The following is a 22,145-nucleotide window of genomic DNA, read 5'->3' as shown; positions in this document are numbered from 1 at the left end:
TTTAATAGGCGTACATGAAAGTCACGCGGTGTCCACATATTTTTTTTAAAAACTGTTTTAAAGTCTATTTAAAATCTAATAAAATATCATTTATATTATACAATGATATAAACAAAAAGAATTCCTTTTTTTTAAATTAAGTATTTAAAAAATTTTCATTAATGAAACTAAATACATAGGAATTACCATGCGGAAATACTTGAATAGACGGAAATCAGATAATAGAAAATGAGGCAGTAACATTTGATACGGATATCCAAATGCTGTAAAAATTTAATTATTTTATTTGTATAAAATTTACTTATTTAATTATAAACGTTTCAATATTCTGATTTTTAGTATTACTGTTTAGATTATTAAAAAGGAATCAAAAAAATTTTATTACACATTAAATAAAATACTTATTTATATGTTACATATTAAAAATATTTTTAACACCACCAAACCTTTTTTTTTTTAATACAATCAATAAAAAATTTTGAAATTCTATATCAAAAATATACTTCAGAATTTATTTATAAATTCAAAATTACCTTTAAAAAATATATTTAAATTTAATAAAAAATAGTTGAAAAAAATTCAATTTTATAAATTAAATTTTTTAAAAAAGAAGAACGCAGTGTAACATTAAATATGAAATCATGACGTATCATTTTTACTTTCCCGCGTAAAGCAATAGCTTTAGAAGGGAAAGTATTGTAATCAGTCCCAATTTGGGCATATGCGATTTTCACTACATTTTTAAGTTTTAACACCTAAGGAACCCCCCCCCCCCCAAAAAAAAAACCACGGATAAACCGAATGGAAATGTTCGCATCTACGTGTATGTGTGTTCAGACTTAATTCAATATATGGGAAATTGATATCATTAAATTTTCAACTTAAAAGGTCACAAGGCAAAAGGTCAGCTGTAGAACAAGGTTACACTTAACATCTTAAGATTTTGCCTAATTAAAGTCATATTATTCTTCGGCACGGTTGTTAATAATTAAAAAATAATAATATTTGCAAAAAAATATTTTTGCAAAATCACGTACACCAATCCAAAAAAAAATCTCTAAATAAACTACTGGTTAAGTGGATATACTGCATCATTAGTATCCCCTCTTACCACAAAGAGCGCTAGTGAAACAATGACGTACAGCTGCTGTAGTCGACTGCTATACCGTAATGGTGCTGTGCGGGAGCCGAGAATCGACAAACCAGACTTAGGGCCCTCCATATCGCATGAGCCATAAACGGAAAAACGCGTTAGAAACGTTTCCGGGGTCGCGAGTGAATAAGTTTTAAGTATTAATTTAAAACAAGGCAGCAAGTCATACTGTATCGCCAAAAGACAACAGAATGCGGTAAGTTGATTTTTTTTTTCAGACACAACTTCCGCTTTGCAATCGTGGAATTCTGCCACAACAATATTAAGGGTAAGAGAAAACACCGTTTTTTTTTTGTTTTTTTTTTCGTGTGTGTGTTCTGTTTCTTCTGTTACAGGTACTCCCAACAGCCAGCACAACAAACATAAATGGTTTCTTCACTGCGGCCACGCGGTCCCCCCCAATCCCTTCCCGGACACACGTGTGGCTGGAGATTAATATTATTATGTGTAGTAATGAACTTGCTTCTTGCTTCTTCTACAAAGGCGATCGCCGCTCCATAACCGCGACCGCGAATAGGTATCATCAAATATTGTAAGTTCCCTACTCCCTTTCCTTTCAAGAAAGAAGAAGAGGGAACGAGCCCAGCAGCCACTGACTGATCAGAAGAACGAAGAAGAAACCTACACTTTTCCCCGTTCAGCCCTTCGGGGCCACGGGAATTTTTAAGGTTAATGGCATGTAACTTCGGTTACCGCTAAATTCTCGGAAAGTCCAGGCCAAAGAAGAACGAAGAGGTCATCGGAAGGAGAAGAAGATGAAGAAGATAGAAGACCGTCTAATCGACCCAACGTCCCGGACGGGAATCCGGGAATGAGCCCAGCAGAGATGCGTCTTGAAGGGTAGCCAACAAAGAAGTGGAAGAAGAGCTTCTACTTAACCTTTTCCTACATAACTTACAATTAAATCAAACTAAATCAGAAATTGCGACTTCCTCCGGAGAAGGGGACGCATTGCTCCATCCAATTAACCAATGCCCCCCTGTGGCGTGTTCCTGCTAGCCAATAAAGCGTTAGCACCGAAAGGACTTCAGTGGACGGACTGAAGGGGAATCACGTCGGGAGCAGGGGTTTCAAAAAGCCTAGCCTGCTGCGAACTGACCCAGAATTGGGTGTGATGACGCTGGACATGAACGGACGCGGAACACTATACGAAATCCGTCCATAAAATTAAAAGAAACCATTAAAATCATACCCGACATTAAAATAAACCCATAAACACGCCCGAATAATAGATAGATACAGCATCAAGGGACATCGTCCAGGCTCTGCGTTTTCGAAGGGAGAAATGAAACTCCCGCCATCTTTGCGTTCCGTTCCGATTGCTATTTTGTGACGTCTCAGGTGAACGGTAGAATTAAATAAATGAATAATATTTAAAGTATAAAAAAGTATTTAAAGTGGCCGCTAGTACCGCCACACCCAAACGAAATAAATACGGTATGCATCCGCACTTTAGTTAGAATCGCTGAGTTAATAAATAAATAATCTGATGTGGATAACACATAACTTTCTTGAGGCCTATTAAATTATATTTACACATTATTTAAAATGGAAAGTACATAAAATTTTTTTTATTAAAAATTTCTGATATTTTTTTTTTTTTTTGTTGAACTATTATTCACCGTAAAAAATTGTTTACAATTAGAGGTTAATAATTATTAAAATATCAATATATTTAAATTAAAAAAGAAATTTAAAAAAAGGAGATGAAGTTTGATTCGAACCGATGTGCCTTCTCCTAAGATCCAAATATTTCATTAATTAAAATTTTATTTGGCTATAACTCTGGAACAAGTGAAAATAAGTGACACTTATAACATATCGTTGAAAAGCAATCAATGAGGGCTTATTACTGTATTTAAAAAAAAGTCCAAAATACAATTTTTTTTTTGAATTTTGGGAGTTTTTGGACACTTCTGGTACATTAGTTTGTAATAAAAAGGGGAGATCCACAACTAGCGGTTACAGCAGTCCTAAATCCAAATTTTCAACATCCTACGGCTAATCGCTTTTGAGTTATAAGAGATACATACGTACGTACAAATGTCACGCCGAAACTAGTCAAAATGGATTCAGGGATGGTTAAAATGGATATTTCCGCTGAAATATGAAAAGCGAAATTTTTCGCGATCACAATACTTCCTTTACTTCGTGCAAGGAAGAAAAAATATATTATTTAAATAAAGTGATAAATATTTTTTATTGTGTGTGTAGTCCTACAATTCTGTTATCAGCTTTTTTTTCTTATAAAAAAAGATACCATCAACATTTTACGTTTGCTTTGTTTTTGCTTTTACTGAATACATAAAAAAATTTATTTTTACATAACTTTGCGTTATCCAATCCCCATCTAAACACAGACCCTCAAATATATTTTCGATGTAGTTTAAAGAGCATCCTATATGCATTTTGATGATATAAAGAAGTCAACAAAAAATTGTTTGCCTTTTGACAAACAACTTTGTTTGTACTATCTTTACAATATTGTTTGTACTATTTACTATATTGTTTGTACTATCTTTACAATATACTAGCGAAGGCATGAAAGGCCTCACTTTGCTCCTCCGACCAGCTCTTGGACCCCACACAGCTCGCTTCGCTCGCAATTACCGTTTAGCAGTGTTTCATTCCCTGAACCCCCGCAATGTTCGGCACCCTCATGGTTGTGAAAATAATACTGATAAATAACAATTAATGTATTCAGGCTTTATAGAAACCTGAAAAAGAAACTAAATTACAAAAGATAGAATAATAGATAACTAAAGTACACACACCTTTGACGACGAAAAAGTCATAACTTATTTTCTTTGCCACTTGGACAGAAATATAACAACGAAGTAACAACATCAATATTTTTCTTTAATAAATATCTTTAATATACAATTTTACCGCCAAAGGCGCTAGGACCTCGATCTAAGACTTAAAATCGGTCTGTTAGTTCACGCGTGATGCGGAAATATACTACATACTACCGGCAACACGCGTACTCTTAAAGTGTAGCTTGATCTCTTCGATGCTCGTCTGACCTTTAGTTTCGGCAGCTCTGGATGCTGCTTGGAGTTCAGCTCGCTGATTTTTCTGTAGATTGACAATGAACAAGTGAGACCGACAAGTGGAAAACGGGTGAGAAGGAGATAGTAGATGAAATTGTACTATAACTAACAACGGGGTAAAGAACGAAACAGTTATGCCCTAATTTTCAAATCTGTTAATTTCATAACTAAGAACGCTCTATCAGAGCCGGGGAAATTTCCGGCATTTGTAGCAAATTTTATTAGCTTTCAGAAAATCACCTCTATTTTGGTTGATTTCCTCACTGTTTTCAAGATATTCGGGAAGAAACCCAAAACTGTGAATTAAAATTTTATTTAAGGGGTTGAAAAGGGGGATCGGGGTAGTTTTTCAAAATTAAATTTAGATAACAATTTTCCTCTTGTTTGAAACTGTTACTGTACAAACTTCTATTACGAACAGAATGAACCTGAACCTGTAGATTTATATAAATGAAAAAGAAACACGCAAACATTCTTCTTTATGTATAAATTTTATTTTCAGTTTATTTTATTTTCACATTTAAAAAATAAAAAAAATATTTACGACATAGAATGTGGTTAATATATATATATATATATATATATATATATATATATATATATATAAATACGTACGAACATAAACATTTTCTAAATATATCTCTTATCAGTTCTATACTACAACAATTTTACAAAATAATTATTTAGTAAAAACTAAATAATTACGGACTTTTTTTTTACACAATTAAATTCTTTACAAGTTTTGTTTAAAAGTTTTATATGTTCATTACCAATTTAACAAAGTACGTTAAAAATAAAAAAAACACAGGGGGTTTTACTCCAATTTTTTTGGTTTTCACGCCGTATTTCTCAAAACTATTGTTAAGAACGGTTCTGAGACTTATTTTAATCGATTTTTCAGGTGAAAGACCCTCAGAAATTAGTAATTCTGCCTCTTAATTCTCGTCCTAAAAATTTGAGTACGATCTCATTTCACCGGGGTAGCTGAAATCAGAGCGAAATCTTTCACTAACCGCAAACAAAGCATTTTAAAACATATATATATATATATATATATATGAACTTTTTCCATTATTTTCACAAGAAGAATAGATTATGAAAATCCCGGGAGAACTTTGTGGTACACTCTGTATATATATATATATATATATACTCCATTATATATAAGTACTGTATATTGTACTGTGTACTGTATACTGTATATATATAAGTACTCCATTTTATTCTGGCTGGCATCCTATAACAGCTGACGATGGATGATAAAGAAATGAATTTTTCGCAGCGTTTGAAAAAATGCCTTCCCAGATTTGGAGTCGAACCCAGTATCTCCGGTTGGAAGGCAGAGATGCTACCACTTTGCCACGGAGATCGGCTACCTAACATCAATTTAATCTTAAACTAAATAATAATACTAATAAAAGTTCTTATTATTTAAAAATGTGACAATATTTAACTCAAACAAATACATCTACTACAGTTTTTATTTATTATTTTTTTTATCTGACCTAAAAATTATTTCTCAAAAACAAATAATTTACTACATCTATAGAAAAAAGAAAAGAAAACACAAATGAGCATAGAATATAGGTAAACAAATAAACAAATCAGTTGCTTAGCAACCAGATAAAAACATACATTTAAAAGTGTGTCGGAAACATAAAGCTTGTTTTTGCGTGTTGAAAATCGTTAGAACCTTGATATATTTGTACAATTTTAAATTTTAACATTTTTTTTTTTTTTTTTTTTTACTTATTTGCAGGATATCAATATTATTGGGTTTTAATTACTTTTAAAAAAATATTCTTTAAAAACATATTTATACTAAAAAAAAGAACTATTTTAGAAATAAAAAAGCTCGGTACTCTTTCGTTTTTTGGCCCCTCACCCAACTTTTTTTCAAATTTTTTCACACAGAAATTACTTAATATAGCATGTTTTATAATAATTGATGAAGAAAACATTAGAGAAAACATACTAACATGCTGTTTTATATCAGTAATTATAAACATATTAAAAAATTAGTCAATGTTAACGAGCGAAACGAGCGTAGGTTAATGTCACGTGAACCAATAATGGATTGAAAAATGTATCTGAGAGAGGTATGTGTGCTGATCACTTATTAAAAACCCCCAAAACAGTAGATGGTCTAGAAATGACGGTCGAAATAGACGGGTCCTTATTTTCAAAAACAAAGTAAAATAAAGGTAGAATTCTTCCAAAAATGGGTATTTGGTAGTATTTGAAGAGAAATTATAAATATAATTTAAACAAACTTAACCCACGCTCGCTTCATTCGCTAACTTTGACTAATTAACAGTAATGTTTTGAGTGTTTAAATAATAAATCCAATAATTATTGCAATTACTGAATTTATTATTTAAATAATCAAAACATTATAGTAAATTAGTCAAGATTAACGAGCGAAGCGAGCGTAGGTTAAGTTTGGTTATATTATATTTATAATTATAAGCAATAATGCTTATAAATTTTTTCAATATGTAAAATATGTTAGTTTGGAGAATGTTTAAAATGACCGGTATAAAACATTTCTTCCGTGTGCGTTCTCTAATGTATTATTGGGTTATTTTTATTCAAATCAGCTGATTTGGAAGTCGAGAGTTACAGCGTTCAATTCCTAGTAAAGCCAGTTATTTTTACACGGATTTGAATACTAGATCGTGGATACCGGTGTTCTTTGGTGGTTGGGTTTCAATTAACCACACATCTCAGGAATGGTCGAACTGAGAATGTACAAGACTACACTTCATTTACACTCATACATATCATCCTTATTCATCCTCTGAAGTATTATCTAAACGGTAGTTACCGGAGGCTAAACAGGAAAAAGAAAAAGAAAAGTCCTAGTAAAGCCAGTTATTTTTACACGGATTTGAATACTAGATCGTGGATACCGGTGTTCTTTGGTGGTTGGGTTTCAATTAACCACACATCTCAGGAATGGTCGAACTGAGAATGTACAAGACTACACTTCATTTACACTCATACATATCATCCTCATTCATCCTCTGAAGAATTATCTAAACGGTAGTTACCGGAGGCTAAACAGGAAAAAGAAAGAAAGGAAGGGTTATTTTTATTGAGTTAATAGAGTTACTACGATATTTCTCTAATGTTTTATTCATCAAGTACGATAAAATATACTATATTAAATAATTTTTACATGTAAAAATGTGAAAAAAGTGTGGGGGGGCGTAAAACGAAAAAGTACCAAAAGCTCAAATCCAATTACAAGATTTTTTTTTTTTAGGAATATATTTCCGAGTGAAAGATAACAATATTCCATCTCATCAAACTTTTATATTTAGCTATATAAGTATAATTTTGTCGATAGTCGTGGAAGAGTTGTAATGTTTCTCCTTTTTTACCGGGAAGTTGTGGGTTCGAGTATCGGTCAAGCATGACATTTTTTCCGTACGCTACAAAAAACACTTCATTTCATTATCATGCATCGGTAACTGCCAATGTGACGCCAGAATAAAAACGGAATATAGAACAGTTAATTGCGGTTGGGCTTTCTCTTCGGAACAGATTGTAAATATTTAATTGTATCAACAAAAAAACTTAGATTTGAACCCAGAAAATTTTTTATGAAAAAACAAAATGTTACTACTTTACAACATAGATCAACAGTATAAAATATTATAATGTAAAAATTAAAGAAATATTTTTATTTAAATTTCACAAACTAGAACATTATTTTTTTTCTTTTTTGTTGAATTAATTCACCACTGAAGCTTACAGAGAAGTACGTTTTTAGGGATATATGTATTTTATGAAAAACGTCACGTCTGACCGGTATTCGAAGAAAGATGAAAGGCCAAGTCGTTATCTCACGGAGATCGGAAATTTTATTTTGAAATAAAGTAATTTCCCTCCAGAAATGAAAATCGTTGAATAATAAAAAGAATTTAGTTTAAAAACTCATTCAAGATTTATTAATTTTGAAAAATGCTTTTGATAATGTAGATAAAAAATAATTTATAGGATTGTATTAATTTATAAGAACTACTTTTTGCACTTAGCATAAAAACTTTGTATCCAAACACAAGAATAATGATAAAATTAGATCATAAGAAACCGACAAAAATAAAAAGTTCAAGAATGGAGCTTGTCTATCACACACTCTCTCTCTATCTCTCCCTCCACAAGACTTTTTAATATAGTATTCATAAAATACGGCAACAATTCTTTAATTAACTTTTCAACAGTTAAACTTAGAGAAAAGACATTTAACAGATGCTCCTACTTCAAAACGTTCTATTTTAAAGTATGAAATCAACGCTTCCCTAAGTTTCATGGGGAGAGGTAACTACAAAAGTTTAAATGGTAAGGGTAGGGTTAAGTTTAGGTTTTTTTTTACCTAAAACTTTAGGTAAAAACGTTCAGATAACGTTTTAGGTAAATCTAACCCTACATTATAAAACTGTAATAAAAATTTAATTTACTAAGCATTTGGCACTGTTGGTATGAATACAATTGTATAAATTAAATTTCCACTTAACAATTTAAAAAGTGTAAATCCTAGTACTTTCGGAGCTGTTACTCCATCTTCAGGGATTTTCAGGAATGTTAATTTAAATTCAAATCAATAATTGTTTTTAAAATTAAACAGGTATGTTCATAATAGTCGGTCGTCAAGAATAAAATTAATTCGTACGTCAATAAGACAGTAACGTCACGTTTGTAAGATGTTTGTGACTATTATACAATTGTAATAAAATGCTTAAAACACGAAAATGGCAATAACTCGAGACCTAATTGATTTAATGGATCGGGCAATGATTTAAAACGTTCGGAGAATTAATTTACATCTAATGAGAACTCACCCAAAAATTTTCCTTAATTTTGACTCGAGATATGAGCGAAGTTTGGTTCTCCCTATATTATAAAATTATATGAAAAATGCTGGCCGCGAAGTGGCCAAGGGGCAGTCTCTATAGGAAGATTGTAGGGAAATTTCTAGATGTTATATTAGTATCCCTGAAAGCCTCCAACCCAAAAGTTTGTTTATCAGCAGTTGTAACCACAATGTCAGTTCTTGTATTGTTGTTGCGGTGAGTTTAGTGAGTTACTATGTTCTCGGATAAAGACAAAGAAAAGTGGGTTTTATTGATGGCCGAATTAAATCCGATATTTTAGTTCGACGTGCGTTTCGACGTGAATTCGGAAGATATCCGCCACACTAAAATAACATAACACGTTGGTTCAAACAAATTCGAAGAAACCGGATCGGTTAAAAAACAGAAATCAACCGGCAGACCAAATGTACCAGACGAAACGGTTGAACTAATTAGACGATCGGCAATTAGAAGTCCTGGGAAGTCCATCCCCCATCGAAGCGTCGAATTAGGTATTCCAAAATCAACAGTTCACAAAGTTTTACGTAAAAAACTGAAATTACACGCTTATAAAAATCCAGATACTGCAGGAATTGAAACCCGACGATGGTGTAAAACGTTACAATTTCGCTGTTGAAATGACGGACATAATAAGTGAAAACGAATCATTTTTAGACGATATAATTTTTACAGACGAAGTTACATTCCATGTGAATGGATGTGTTAACAGATACAATTCACGAATACGGGGCTCTGAAAACCCACACGCAATTACCGAGAAACAACGCGATTCGCCTAAAGTTAATGTCTGGTGTGGTGCGATGAAAAATAGTGTAATAGGGCCTTTCTTCTTTGCTGAAAAAACAATTAATGGAGTTGTGTATCTTGACATGTTAACCGATTATTGCTTTCCTCAGCCGGATGAACTCGAAAACATTCATCGACTTCATTTCCAACAAGATGGTGCTCCTCCGCACTTCAATGCATCGGTCACGGACGCTTTGAACGAAAAATTTGGAGATCGATGGATAGGCCGGCAAGGACCCGTACTTTGGCCTCGAAGGAGTCCAGACCTGACACCTTGCGATTTTTTATTGTGGGGGTACATCAAAAGCGTTGTTTATACACAAATAATTCGCGACCTAAACCACTTAAAAACAGGATTAATGAAGCAATGAGAACCATTAACGAAGAAATGTTAACTAATGTTTGGAGAGAAGTTGAGTATCGTTTGGATATTTGTCGAGCGACTTAATATTGAAATTTATTAATTATGTAAAAAAATGTTTGAGACGACAAATTTGAAAAATAAAAAACATAAACTGTAAGTAATTCTGTTTTAATTTAAACCATGATCAAAACCGCACCATTCTTTTATGACAACCCTATAGACATAAAAATATATTTTTATATGTTATTATTATAGCCAATTTTATTTTTATAAATTAATTTCGAATAATACTAGAGTCGGTCAATTGTAGAGCAAATGGCAACAGCGAAAAACTACTCGTATATTATAAAATGAAACTGTTTGACATTCACTTTGGCATCCGTTACAAAGAAAATGTCAGTTGTTTGAAAATAATTTCAATTATTATGAAATGTTTTGTTTATTTCAAAATGTTGGCTGATAAGATTTTTCTGAGAGTATAAAACCGGTTGAAATTCACTTGTGGATAACAAAACAGTACGTTAATAAATATTAGCAATGCAAATTTTTATAATTATATTTACTTTTCTTTATTAATAAAGGTTACAAAAAAATCTGATGTGGACACCATATGACTTCCTTGTACGCTTTTTAAGTACAAGTATTGTAATTTTACAAGCACAAAAAATTTTATTTCTGATTTTATTTTTTGTTATTATTGAATATCATTTATTGTAAACATTTTTTTACTATCAAAGGTTAATAATTATTAATAAATCAATATATTTAAATTAAAAAAAAAAAAACGGTAAAAAAAGTGAAGTCTGATTCGAACCGATGTGTCTTTCCCTTGTAAGATCCAAATATTTCATTAATTAAACTTTTATTTTTCCATAGCTCTGGAACCAATGAAATTAAGTACCACTTATGATTTTTTTTTTTGGGGGGGGGGAGGCGAAAAACGCCTGCGCGTTATCATCGCCCGGAATTTTTTTTTAATAAAAAAATAAAAGAAAATAAAGCTAATCTAAAAGATGAATAACATATACAACTAGTATTAGAGATAAAATCTATAATAAAACCAATAGTGAATAGAATTTAACAAAGTCCAAAGATGGGTGTAAAAGGCTCATTCTCGGATAACAGAAAGACTAGAAAGAAAACTAAAAACCACAAAAGATCTAACATAAAACTTAAAACTATTTTAAAAACTAAAATAACAAAATTAAATAAAACTTAAAACTAATATAAATTATATAATAAAAAATTAAAACTAAGTTAAGAACAAAAATTAAAAAAGTGAAATACAACTTAAAAATAATATCACAGACGGAGTCTTTAAAACATAAAAGTATAAATAATAAAAAAAAAACTATATAAAATTTATATATATAGTTTTAATATATAAAATTATTAATTATTTTATATATTAATAATTCCGGAAATAATTCCTATAGGGAGTGTAAAAGGCTTCCTACTCGGATAACATAATCAAAAACGCAGAACCAAAAAAGTTAAAATTGAAAGTAAAATTAAAAAAAAAAATAATAAACAAACTTATTAAAAACTCTTCTAGCATAAAAAATATACACGACAATATTCAATTTTTTTGTATTAACCAGTACTACGCAAAAATAGAAACATCCGGTTTAAAATTTCATTATCATTGTACAAGACACTACTTATGTTTCTGGGTAGATTAAATTTAAGACGCAACGCCGCATAACATACACATCTATGAATATGTGGCGCACAGTCATGCGGCAGTTGAATCGTACGCGTGTCCTCCTGACATCAGGTACTCGTGTATATGATATGATATGTATACCACTTATGATATGTCGTTGAAAAGCTCTCATTGAGAGGGCTTATTACCGAAGTTAAGGAAAAGTCCAAAATCCAAATGTTTTTAGATTCTGGGCTTTTTTGGATACTTTTGGTTCAGTCGATTGCAATCAAAAGGGGAGGTAGGTGGATAACTAGATGTTACAAAAGTCCTAAATCCAAAATTTCAACATCCTAGGGCTAATCGTTTTTAAGTTACGCGAGATAAATACCCACATACGTACGTACGTACGTATAGACGTCACGCCGAAAGTAGTAAAATGGTTTCAGGGGTGGTCAAAATGGATATTTCCGTTGAAAATTGAAAACCGAGATTTTTCACGATCACAATACTTATTTTACTTCATAGATGGAATAAAAATTGTACAAGACCCAAATATAGCTGAAGATTATAATGAAAAGTAGTGTTAGTTTTATTAAATAAAGTTGAATAAATAAAGTTATCTGTCTGTTTAATTAAAAGCCTTTAGTAATTATTTTCTATAATTTTATTTCGATTTTAATATTAGGTTAAAAGTACAAATTTATGAACTTTATTATTTTTTAATCTTTATATTATTATTATTAATTTATTTTTGACTGACATTTTAGTGGTTGAAAGCTTTTTATACAACAAATAATGATGATAATAACAACGAATTAATCTAATGCCAATTAATATGGAAAAAAACAAATACAATAATTTTACTACTTCCTTGTACGATATAAAGGAAGTATTAAAATCGTGAAAAATTTAGGTTTTCAGATTTCAGCGGAAATATCCATTTTGACCATCATTGAATCCATTTTGACTAGTTTCGGCGTGACGTCTATACGTATGTATCTTGCATAACTCAAAAACGATTAGCCGTAGGATATTGAAATTTTTTTAATTAGGATTGTTGTAACATCTAGTTGTCCAATTCCCATTTTTATTGCAATCGACTGAACCAAAAGTGTTAAAAAAATCACAAAATAAAAATTGTTGGACTTTTCGTTAACTTCGGTAATAAGCCCTCATTGAGATCTTTTCAACGATATATCATAACTGGTACTTAATTTATTAGTTCCAGAGTTATAGTCAAATAAAAGTTAAATTAATGAAATATTTGGATGTTTCAAGGGGAAGACACATCGGTTCGAATCAGACTTATCTTTTTTTACCATTTTTTTTTTTTTAATTTAAATATATTGATTTATTAATAATTATTAACCTTTGATAGTAAAAAATAATTACGATAAATAATAATAACAATAAAATAAAAACATCAGAAATTATTAATGAAATAAATTTTATGTACTTTTCATTTAAAAAAAAATGTATATCTGTAATTTAATACTCTTAAAAGTAAATCATGCGGTGTCCACACCAGATTTGGTGAAACATCTATCTGATTATTCGTTTTTGTTTTCATATTGTTGATGGTTACATCATAATAATTTAAAAAAATAGTATTACATAGATATAAGGATTACATTTATTTAAAGAGTAATAGGGATTTTTACACTAACCTAATATTTCTGATAATATTGTTGAATTAATAATAATTGTGTAAATATTTGGTGTTAATAAAAACTAATATTTTAACACTTATGTAAGTGTCCACTTTATTAAAAAATTGTAGGATCGTATTTCACTTTCAAATAAAATAAGTTTAAATGTAGTACACCAAAAATGTGTATATGTAAATTAATAGGCACAAAAGGAAGTCATATGGTGTTCACATCAGATTTTTTTATTTATATGATTGTTTTTCTTCAAAAAATAATGAACTATAACCAAAAAATAGGCACCGGAATTTACCGATCAGTAGCGGAAAATCCCGATTCGTTAATATCAATTTCTAGAGTTAAATTTCTAATTTAACTTTCGTTATATCAATATTCATCATTCAAAAAAAATATTTTCACACAAGAGGTAATCAATTTTGGATACCTAATAATCACATTCGGAGACGCCGCCCGCCAGGGCAACCCAACCGGAGGGCGTGCCTACGACACGCATCTGCAGCTAGTAATATACTAACAAAAAACATAAAAATATAACACAAATATATTTGATTACATATAAAAAATGATTTTTTAAAAAACCTTTTATTTAACTGATAGTAACATTAATAAAAAAAGGAAACAAATTAGAAAACCCCTCAAAAAAGTAAAAAATAAGAATTAAATCAAATTGAGAATTTTAAACAAAAAATATAATATATTAACAAATATAAAAATGCACTGAAAAGTAAAAAATAAATTATATAAATATCTAATAAATAAAAGTAATAATTATTAAATTATAAAATAAAAAATAATAAAAAATATTTATTTAAATAAAAGCGTGGCGCAGTTTTTATAATTTATTTAAAACAACACAACAATAATTATTTATTTATTTTACAACAATAATACTTATACGAAAACATTGTTATAAAAGCTTAGTTAGTTTAGTAATTTAGAGAGACCGGTTCTGTTAATAACAAGGAACACAAAAGATCTGCGTCAGTGTTGAATACGGATACAGTCGCTGAAATAAAAGACCGATTACTCGCCTCGCCAAATAAATCGATCAGACGTTTGTCTGCTGAAATTAATTTGTCTAATGTCTAAATCAACTGTTCATCGAGCGACCAAACGATTACAATTACAACCTTATCGCATTCAAACGGTTCATCGACTTCTTGAGCCCAACAAAGAAAAACGGCTACAATATTGTCAACGGTTCCGTCGATTTCTGCGTGAGGGAATTAATGTTACGGATTCGTTATTTTTCACAGATGAAGCACGGTTTCATTTGGATGGCTACGTAAACAGCCAAAATAGTAGAATTTGGAGCGCTGAAAATCCCCACGTTTATCACGAAAAACAATTACACCCGCAGAAGTCGGGCGTGTGGTGCGCGATATCGCCGAAGAAAATAATCGGTCTTATTTTTTTCGAGTACACCATTAATGTAGAACGTATCAGGATATTTTATTTCAGTTCATCGCACTTTTGGAAGAGGAAGACACTGCCGGCTACAACATGACGGTGCGACATCGCACTACGCAGGTTCAACTTCTGATTTCGTCGAGGAATTCTTTGGTAATCGTGTTATCGGTCGAGGCTTGTGGCCACCAAGATCAGATTTGACTGCGGCGGATTTTTTTCTACGGGGTTACCTCAAAGAAAAAGCCTACAGCAACAAACCACGAACACTTGAACGATTGAAAGTCAATATTGAAGAAGCTGTATTAAATATCCAGCCACAAACTTTGAAAAGAGTTGCAAGAAACGTTGTAAAAAGAATTGAAGCATACAAAATGTATGATTTATTTCCAATTTAACAACGTTATTGTACTTCAAACGTAAATAAATGTGTTTTTTGACCCTATTTTTGGTGTTTTACATAGATTATCTTAGAAACTAAGATAGGTACAGCTCTGGGACCTATTTTTTTCGATTTCCCAGTTCAAAAACCACAAGAAACAATTGAATTTTCCCCTTAATTGACCTTCTCAGTATTTCAGAAAGCCTTAATTTACCCGGAGGACTCAAACTCGAGCGAAATCGTTCACCCTGTATACCTCGCTAACGAAGCGTTTTCGGATCTATGTTTATATGAACTTTTTTGTTATTTTTAGCCTCTAGAATGAGTTGTCAAAGTATTGCCTTATCCTCCTGAATCACTCTTATAAATATAAATTACATATTCAAAAGTTATACAAAATTTCATAATTGAAAATCTAGTTAATTAAATTTTAGTAAGTTAATCTAGTCTAAAGATAAAAATCCAAATAATAATTAATGAAAAAAAACAAAAAAAATTTTTGCTTTATTATAATAATTAATTATGGGTTGAGAAGATATTTACGGGCTTATATCTCAACAAAAAAAAAAATATATATATATATATTTAGGGACTAATGTGACACATTATTATAGGTTTGATTCTTGGTATATCTGGTACTTTTTCACCTTTCATATCAACCATTTCCCTTTAATTATTAAAATACATGTCAAATTATTTATAAGACAGTAATGAAAATAAAAAAAAATACTGGTAAAATATCGCATGACTTTCCAGACTACGCCGGCAAAGCCATATAATAATACCTTCCACAGCATTCTCATTGGAAATCAATATAAATATTAACTTTGATAAAAATAAAATAATTTCACCTTTTATAAACTAATAACAAAAACTGTCACAACCTTAAAGGACGTTAATTTCTTGACAAGAGAATTCTAAAAATAATAATAAATCATTATTATAGGCAACAAAATTCCTGATTTCCTCCGTGGCGCGAGTGTTAGCGTTTCGGCTTTTCATCTGAGAGGTCCGGGGTTCGAATCCCGGTCAGGCACGGCTTTTTTTTCATACACTACATTTCCATATCTATGCACAAGCTTCAAGCTTATGTGGCAATATATATCATCAAGCAAAAAAATAATACATAAAATAATTAAATTACAATGAAATAAGAAATTAAATTAATTAAAAATTACGCGGGGGAGTCACTTTTTGTTTAATCGAATTGTTTTTATTATTTTAAGTATTTCAGTTTTCTTGAATTAAAACTTACTTAAAAGTATTTAAAGTAAGGTAGTTTTAATCTTTACATAGAACTAGCATTTAATGATTTTAAAGGGCAAGTTAGATCCGGAGTAACAGTGCAAAGCGAAAAGATAAAGATGCTACGATTTACTGATGATATAGTAATTAGACCTGATAGTAAAAAAGATTTATAAGAAACAATAAATGACATGGGTACCGCATGAAAATAAAAAGAACAGAACAAAAGGAATGAATTGTAGCAGAAATAATGTAGATGGACCGTAGAATACAAAAGATTATGAAGGTAGAATAATTCTGTTATTTGGAAAGTAGAATTACTAAAGATGAACGAAGCAGGAGGGATTTAAAACACCGAATAGCACAAGCGAAACGAGCTTTCAGTCAGAAATATAATTTTCTTACATCAAACATGAATTTAAACATCAGGAAAACATTTTTGAAAAAAACATGTTTGAAGCGTAGCTTAATATGGAAGTGAAACTTGGACGATCGGAGTACCTGAGAAGAAAAGATTAGAAGCTTTTGAAATGCGATGCTATAGAAGAATATTAAAAATCAGATGGGTGGATAAAGTGACAAATGAAGAAGTGTTGCGACAAATCGATGAAGAAAGAAACATTTGGAAAAATATAGTTAAAAGAAGAGACAGACTTTAGACCACATATTAAGGGATCCTGGAATAATCGCTTTGATATTGGAGGGACAGGTAGATGGAAAAAATTGTGTAGGCAGGCCACGTTTGGAATATATAAAACAAATTGTTAGAGATGTAGGATGTAGGAGGTATACCGAAATGAAACGACTGACAGTAAATAGGGAAACTTGGAGAAATGCATCAAACCAGTCAAATGACTGAAGCCAAAAAAAAATTTATTTTAGTTTTCTGGTATCATAGATGTACAGCTATTACATGATAATCAGTCAAAAAAGGGATACGTTTTTTTTTATTTTGAATTTCGCTGTTTCATGACCCAGTGAACCCAAAAAACAAAAAAAAAGTTGGGGAGAAATTTCCGTATGTATTCACGTGTTTGAATCTAATAACATTTGACTGGATAAATCGATTTTGTCAAAAAAAAAAAGGTACAGAGACTCTTGTATATGTTAGGAAAAATTTGGGGTCAATATCTCCAGGGGGTGGGGATAGATAATTTGTTTGAGGTCAAATTTCTCAAAATTTAGCCAACATAACCCCAATTTATATTCAGCTCAATACATCCGTACATACTTATCTTTCAATTAAAAAAAAAAAATTACTCCTAAATTCTTTCCCTTCCGCAAAACTCGGGAAGAAATTAATTTATTGCATATCTTTTAACAGAATTCTTTTTATGTTTTCCTAAACATAATAGTAGTGCAAGTGACCTAAAGAAATACTTTGGGACAATATTAGGGGTGCGAGAGCCGATTAAAGTTTAAAGATATCGATTTTGGGATTTTTTGGATTTTGTTTTTTATGTATAATTATAAGGAAGATTTCATAAAAAATCTACCGATTGTAATGGGTACCATGATTAGACTTCCAGAAAATTTCGACATATCTTCGCGTTTCACATCCCTCAGACCCCAAAACCAACGTCAGTTCAAAATTTTATATATATTTCACTTTCTTGTGGACACGATAACTGCCGTAATTTTACAATCATTTCAAATTGTTCCTTAAAAATAACATGTCCCAAAATCTCTATCGAGTTGGTTAACAACCAAAATCGAACCATGGGAATGGAAATGAGGGGGCTTTTTCGAAAAAAAAAATATCGCTATATTTCTTATTAAGTAAAATATCAAATTCGTTTAAAGTTTCTTCAATTCTTTGGATAAGGTTCTAAAACTTATCGAAGTAAAGTTTTTTTGATATCACTATCGATTGGCCCAGAGGGGTGGAAAAAATGGGGTTTTGAAGACAAAAAAAATCATACCTCTCTTAAAAGGAACAGTATTGAATCTGTTTAAAGTGGTCGTTAGTCTTGTAAACATTAACTAAGACGTTTGTCTGAAATAATTTTTTATATGACTAACCGTTACAAGAGATGAGCAAAATAAAAAAAAAACAACAAATTATCGCTATAACTTTCTTATTAAGAGAAATATCGAATTCGTTTATCGTTCCTTCTCTTTTTTGGATAAGGGCCTAAAACCTATTTAAGTAAATTTTTTTTATATCACCAATCATTGGCGCAGGGGGTTGAAAAAATTGTATTTCGAACACAAAAATGAATCATAATACTTTCCTTAATAGGCACAGAATCGAATCGTTTTAAAGGGATCGTTAGTCCTCTAAAAATTACTTAAAACTTTTGTCTGAAACAATTTTTGATATAACCAACCCTTACGACAAGGGATGACCAAAATGTTGCTGGAATTGTAAGAAGATGGGGCTTCGCTGAACATGTGAAATTTTTTTTCACCTGCAACCATTGTCGTATTGAGTAAATTTGAAATTTTAAGGTGGAAATCTTTTTTATCCCTTACGTAGCACCAATGAAATCTACCTCCGCTTTCCGGATTTTTTTCCCATTATATACGAATAAATAAAACCACGGCCAGAAAAGTATAACAACTTTGTTATCAGATTTTTTTTTAAGTTTCTAAAATATATTTTTATTTGATTAATAAAAAAAATTATAATAAATTTTAATAATAGATAAATAAATAATGTACTTACTGTTTAAATCCATTGGTGACAATTTCATTTTTTCCAAAACAGCCTTGTCCCGATCATTATATACAATAATACCAGATGCATTACTTCGAAACGCGTTATCAACTTTAACTTGAAAATTACAACCACCTCTTTTAACTAAAGCAATCCACGGTTCATTTGGTAAATTATTATTATTACCTACATGAAATGTATTTTTAAACGGTAAACTGCAGCCAGTATGATCACCTCTAGCTGATGTTATATGTATTAAAACACCTTTTGCAGGATATATATAAGCTCCACCAAATTTAGCGTTTTCTGATTTTTCCGAATATAATTTATTTGAAATCGGATCGCGATAAGTTACATTTATATATGCCATTGTATAACTTTCACTGGTTTCATCGTGGTGTGGAAATGTCGATGCCATACCACCACTGGTCCATTCACAATTACACGGTCGAATTAATAATAATAATGAGATAAATATTGTAAAATAATTATAAAATAAAAATATTAATGATGAATTATCATTTGATGACATTATTAAGTTAATTTAACGAAATATTTGTTATTTTGTTTTAAATACAGTATATAATTTTGAATGATGCACTTATCTCACATCTGACGTTGATTATAATAATGAAGAAAATTATATTTATTATTATTAAAATAAAATAATAAAAGATAATTAATTGACATTTCTGTCACCTAACTGATGGATGTATCCAGTTAGGTCTACAGACTGACAATGGCATCAGTTGTTCAGTAAACCTAAGTTTTAAAACGTGCAGTAATATCAAGCTTCGTTATCCTATTTTGTTATTTATAACAGATAAAGGAAGAAACCTTATAAAGCTGTCGGAATAATTTATTTTGAAGAAAGAAGCCAATAATAATGCTTGTTTAATCTAATTCACGTGTGAACATATTTATTTTATTTTTGTATTTAACACTGTTTACTAGTTAACACATTTTTTTAAATACATTAACACAAAACACAATTAATTAAAATCACTTCACAAAATAAAATATAATAAAATAACTATTATCACACAATTAATTACAAATAAAATTAAACAAACATATATATGTATATGTAATATAATAATAATAACCGTTGAATTATGTCAACTACGAAATAACATTTACGTAAAAAAAAATAACTAATAACGTTAACTGTTATAAACCGTAGCTCTACGAACTGCCTACTAAAGGATCAGCTGACAATTGTGAGGTTATACTAAACACATACAGAAATAATAACCACCCCTCCCCAACTAGTCGGTTCGAAGGCCTATATTATAAGCATAATACGACCAAGTAAATCTATATCCCCACTACCTATCTGGTACCAACTTATAAAATTGAGATCGGTTGCAACGTAACGTTTTGTCGTTCCACTTCTCTTCGCTCTTTTCTTTCTTTCTCTATTTACACCTAGCACAATCCCTCTCTGTAATACCGCAGTATCACAAGAAGAATGCGCCACTGTCGCTCTTTTCACAATCATATTTTGTTCAATAAACTGTTATCGACTATTCACAGTAGCGTAACGAGTATTCTATCTCTACATAGTTTTATGTATATATATATATTTTTTTTTTTAATTAAATAATTATACAATAACGAATTATTTAATTGATTAATATATAATTTAAAAAAATATATATTGTTACTTTTTAACTTAATTTTTTTTTCATTTTTTATATAATAATTAAAATTATTTTGAAATTAACTTACTTATTAGATAAATAATATTTTGGTTTATTTATTTTTTAATTATTATTTATTTTATTTTTTAAAAAGGATTTAGAAGAAACAATGAATGGCATAGATGAAATCCTACGCAAGAACTACCGCATGAAAATAAACAAGAACGAAAGTAATGAAATATAGTAGAAATAACAAAGATGGACCACTGAATGTGAAAATAGGAGGAGAAAAGATTATGGAGGTAGAAGAATTTTGTTATTTGGGAAGTAGAATTACTAGAGATGGACGAAGCAGATGCGATATAAAATGCCGAATAGTACAGGCAAAACGAGCATTTAATCAGAAATATAATTTGTTTACATCAAAAATTAATTGTCAGGAAATGATTTTTGAAAGTTTATGTTTGGAATGTCGCTTTATATGAAAGTGAAACTTGGACGATCGGAGTATCTGAAAAGAAAAGATTAGAAGCTTTTGAAATGCGATGCTATAGGAGAATGTTAAAAATCAGATGTGTGGATAAAGTGACAAATGAAGAAGTGTTGCGACAAATCGATGAAGAAAGAAACATTTGGAAAAATATAGTTAAAAGAAGAGACAGACTTTTAGGCCATATATTAAGGCATCCTCGGAATAGTCGCTTTAATATTGGAGGGACAGGTAGAAGGAAAAAATTGTGTAGGCAGGCCACGTTTGGAATATGTAAAACAAATTGTTAGAGATGTAGGGGGTATACCGAAATGAAACGACTAGCACTAGATAGGAAATCTTGGAGAGCTGCATCAAACCAGTCAAATCACTTAAGACAAAAAAAAATTTAATTGTATAAAAAGTAATTATTTTATTTAATTAAAAGTTATTAATTTTTTTATTAAAAAAAAATGTTTTTAATAAAATTTAGTGAAATCAAAATTTTTTTATATATTACGGTTCATTGGAGGAATTAAATTTTGAAAAAATTAACAACCTGGCAGAATTATTTTTCGTGATTTTTATTTATTTTTTGATAGATTTGATGAAAGTTATTATTATATAATTAAGTTATTTAAAATTACAAAATTTTTGGAATTAGGGATGAGAGAATATTCAGCATTATTTTTAAACACTTTTCACTTTATATCACCGTGGAGGAGTGGTAGCGTCTCGGTCTTTCATCTGGAGATTCCGGATTCGAATCCCAGTCAAGTATGGTATTTT

General features: G+C 30.4%; 1 protein-coding gene across 4 annotated transcripts in view; it reads right to left on the bottom strand.

The window, feature by feature from the left end:
• The window catches only part of gol (ring finger protein goliath), a 342,552-nt gene extending 321,869 nt beyond the window's left edge, over positions 1–20,683 (bottom strand). For all 4 annotated transcript variants that reach the window (XM_075378321.1, XM_075378324.1, XM_075378322.1 and 1 more), the window contains exon 1: positions 19,254–20,683. In XM_075378321.1, the coding sequence (XP_075234436.1) occupies positions 19,254–19,776 (523 nt within the window). In that variant the 5' untranslated portion in view covers positions 19,777–20,683. The remainder of the gene's footprint in view (positions 1–19,253) is intronic.
• Positions 20,684–22,145: the final 1,462 nt, after the last annotated feature.

Source organism: Lycorma delicatula, chromosome 11, assembly GCF_047948215.1.
Source record: "Lycorma delicatula isolate Av1 chromosome 11, ASM4794821v1, whole genome shotgun sequence".
NCBI classification, from domain to species: domain Eukaryota; kingdom Metazoa; phylum Arthropoda; class Insecta; order Hemiptera; family Fulgoridae; genus Lycorma; species Lycorma delicatula.
The sequence above is the reverse complement of the archived record's forward strand: the minus strand, read 5'-3'. Positions and strand labels throughout refer to the sequence as shown.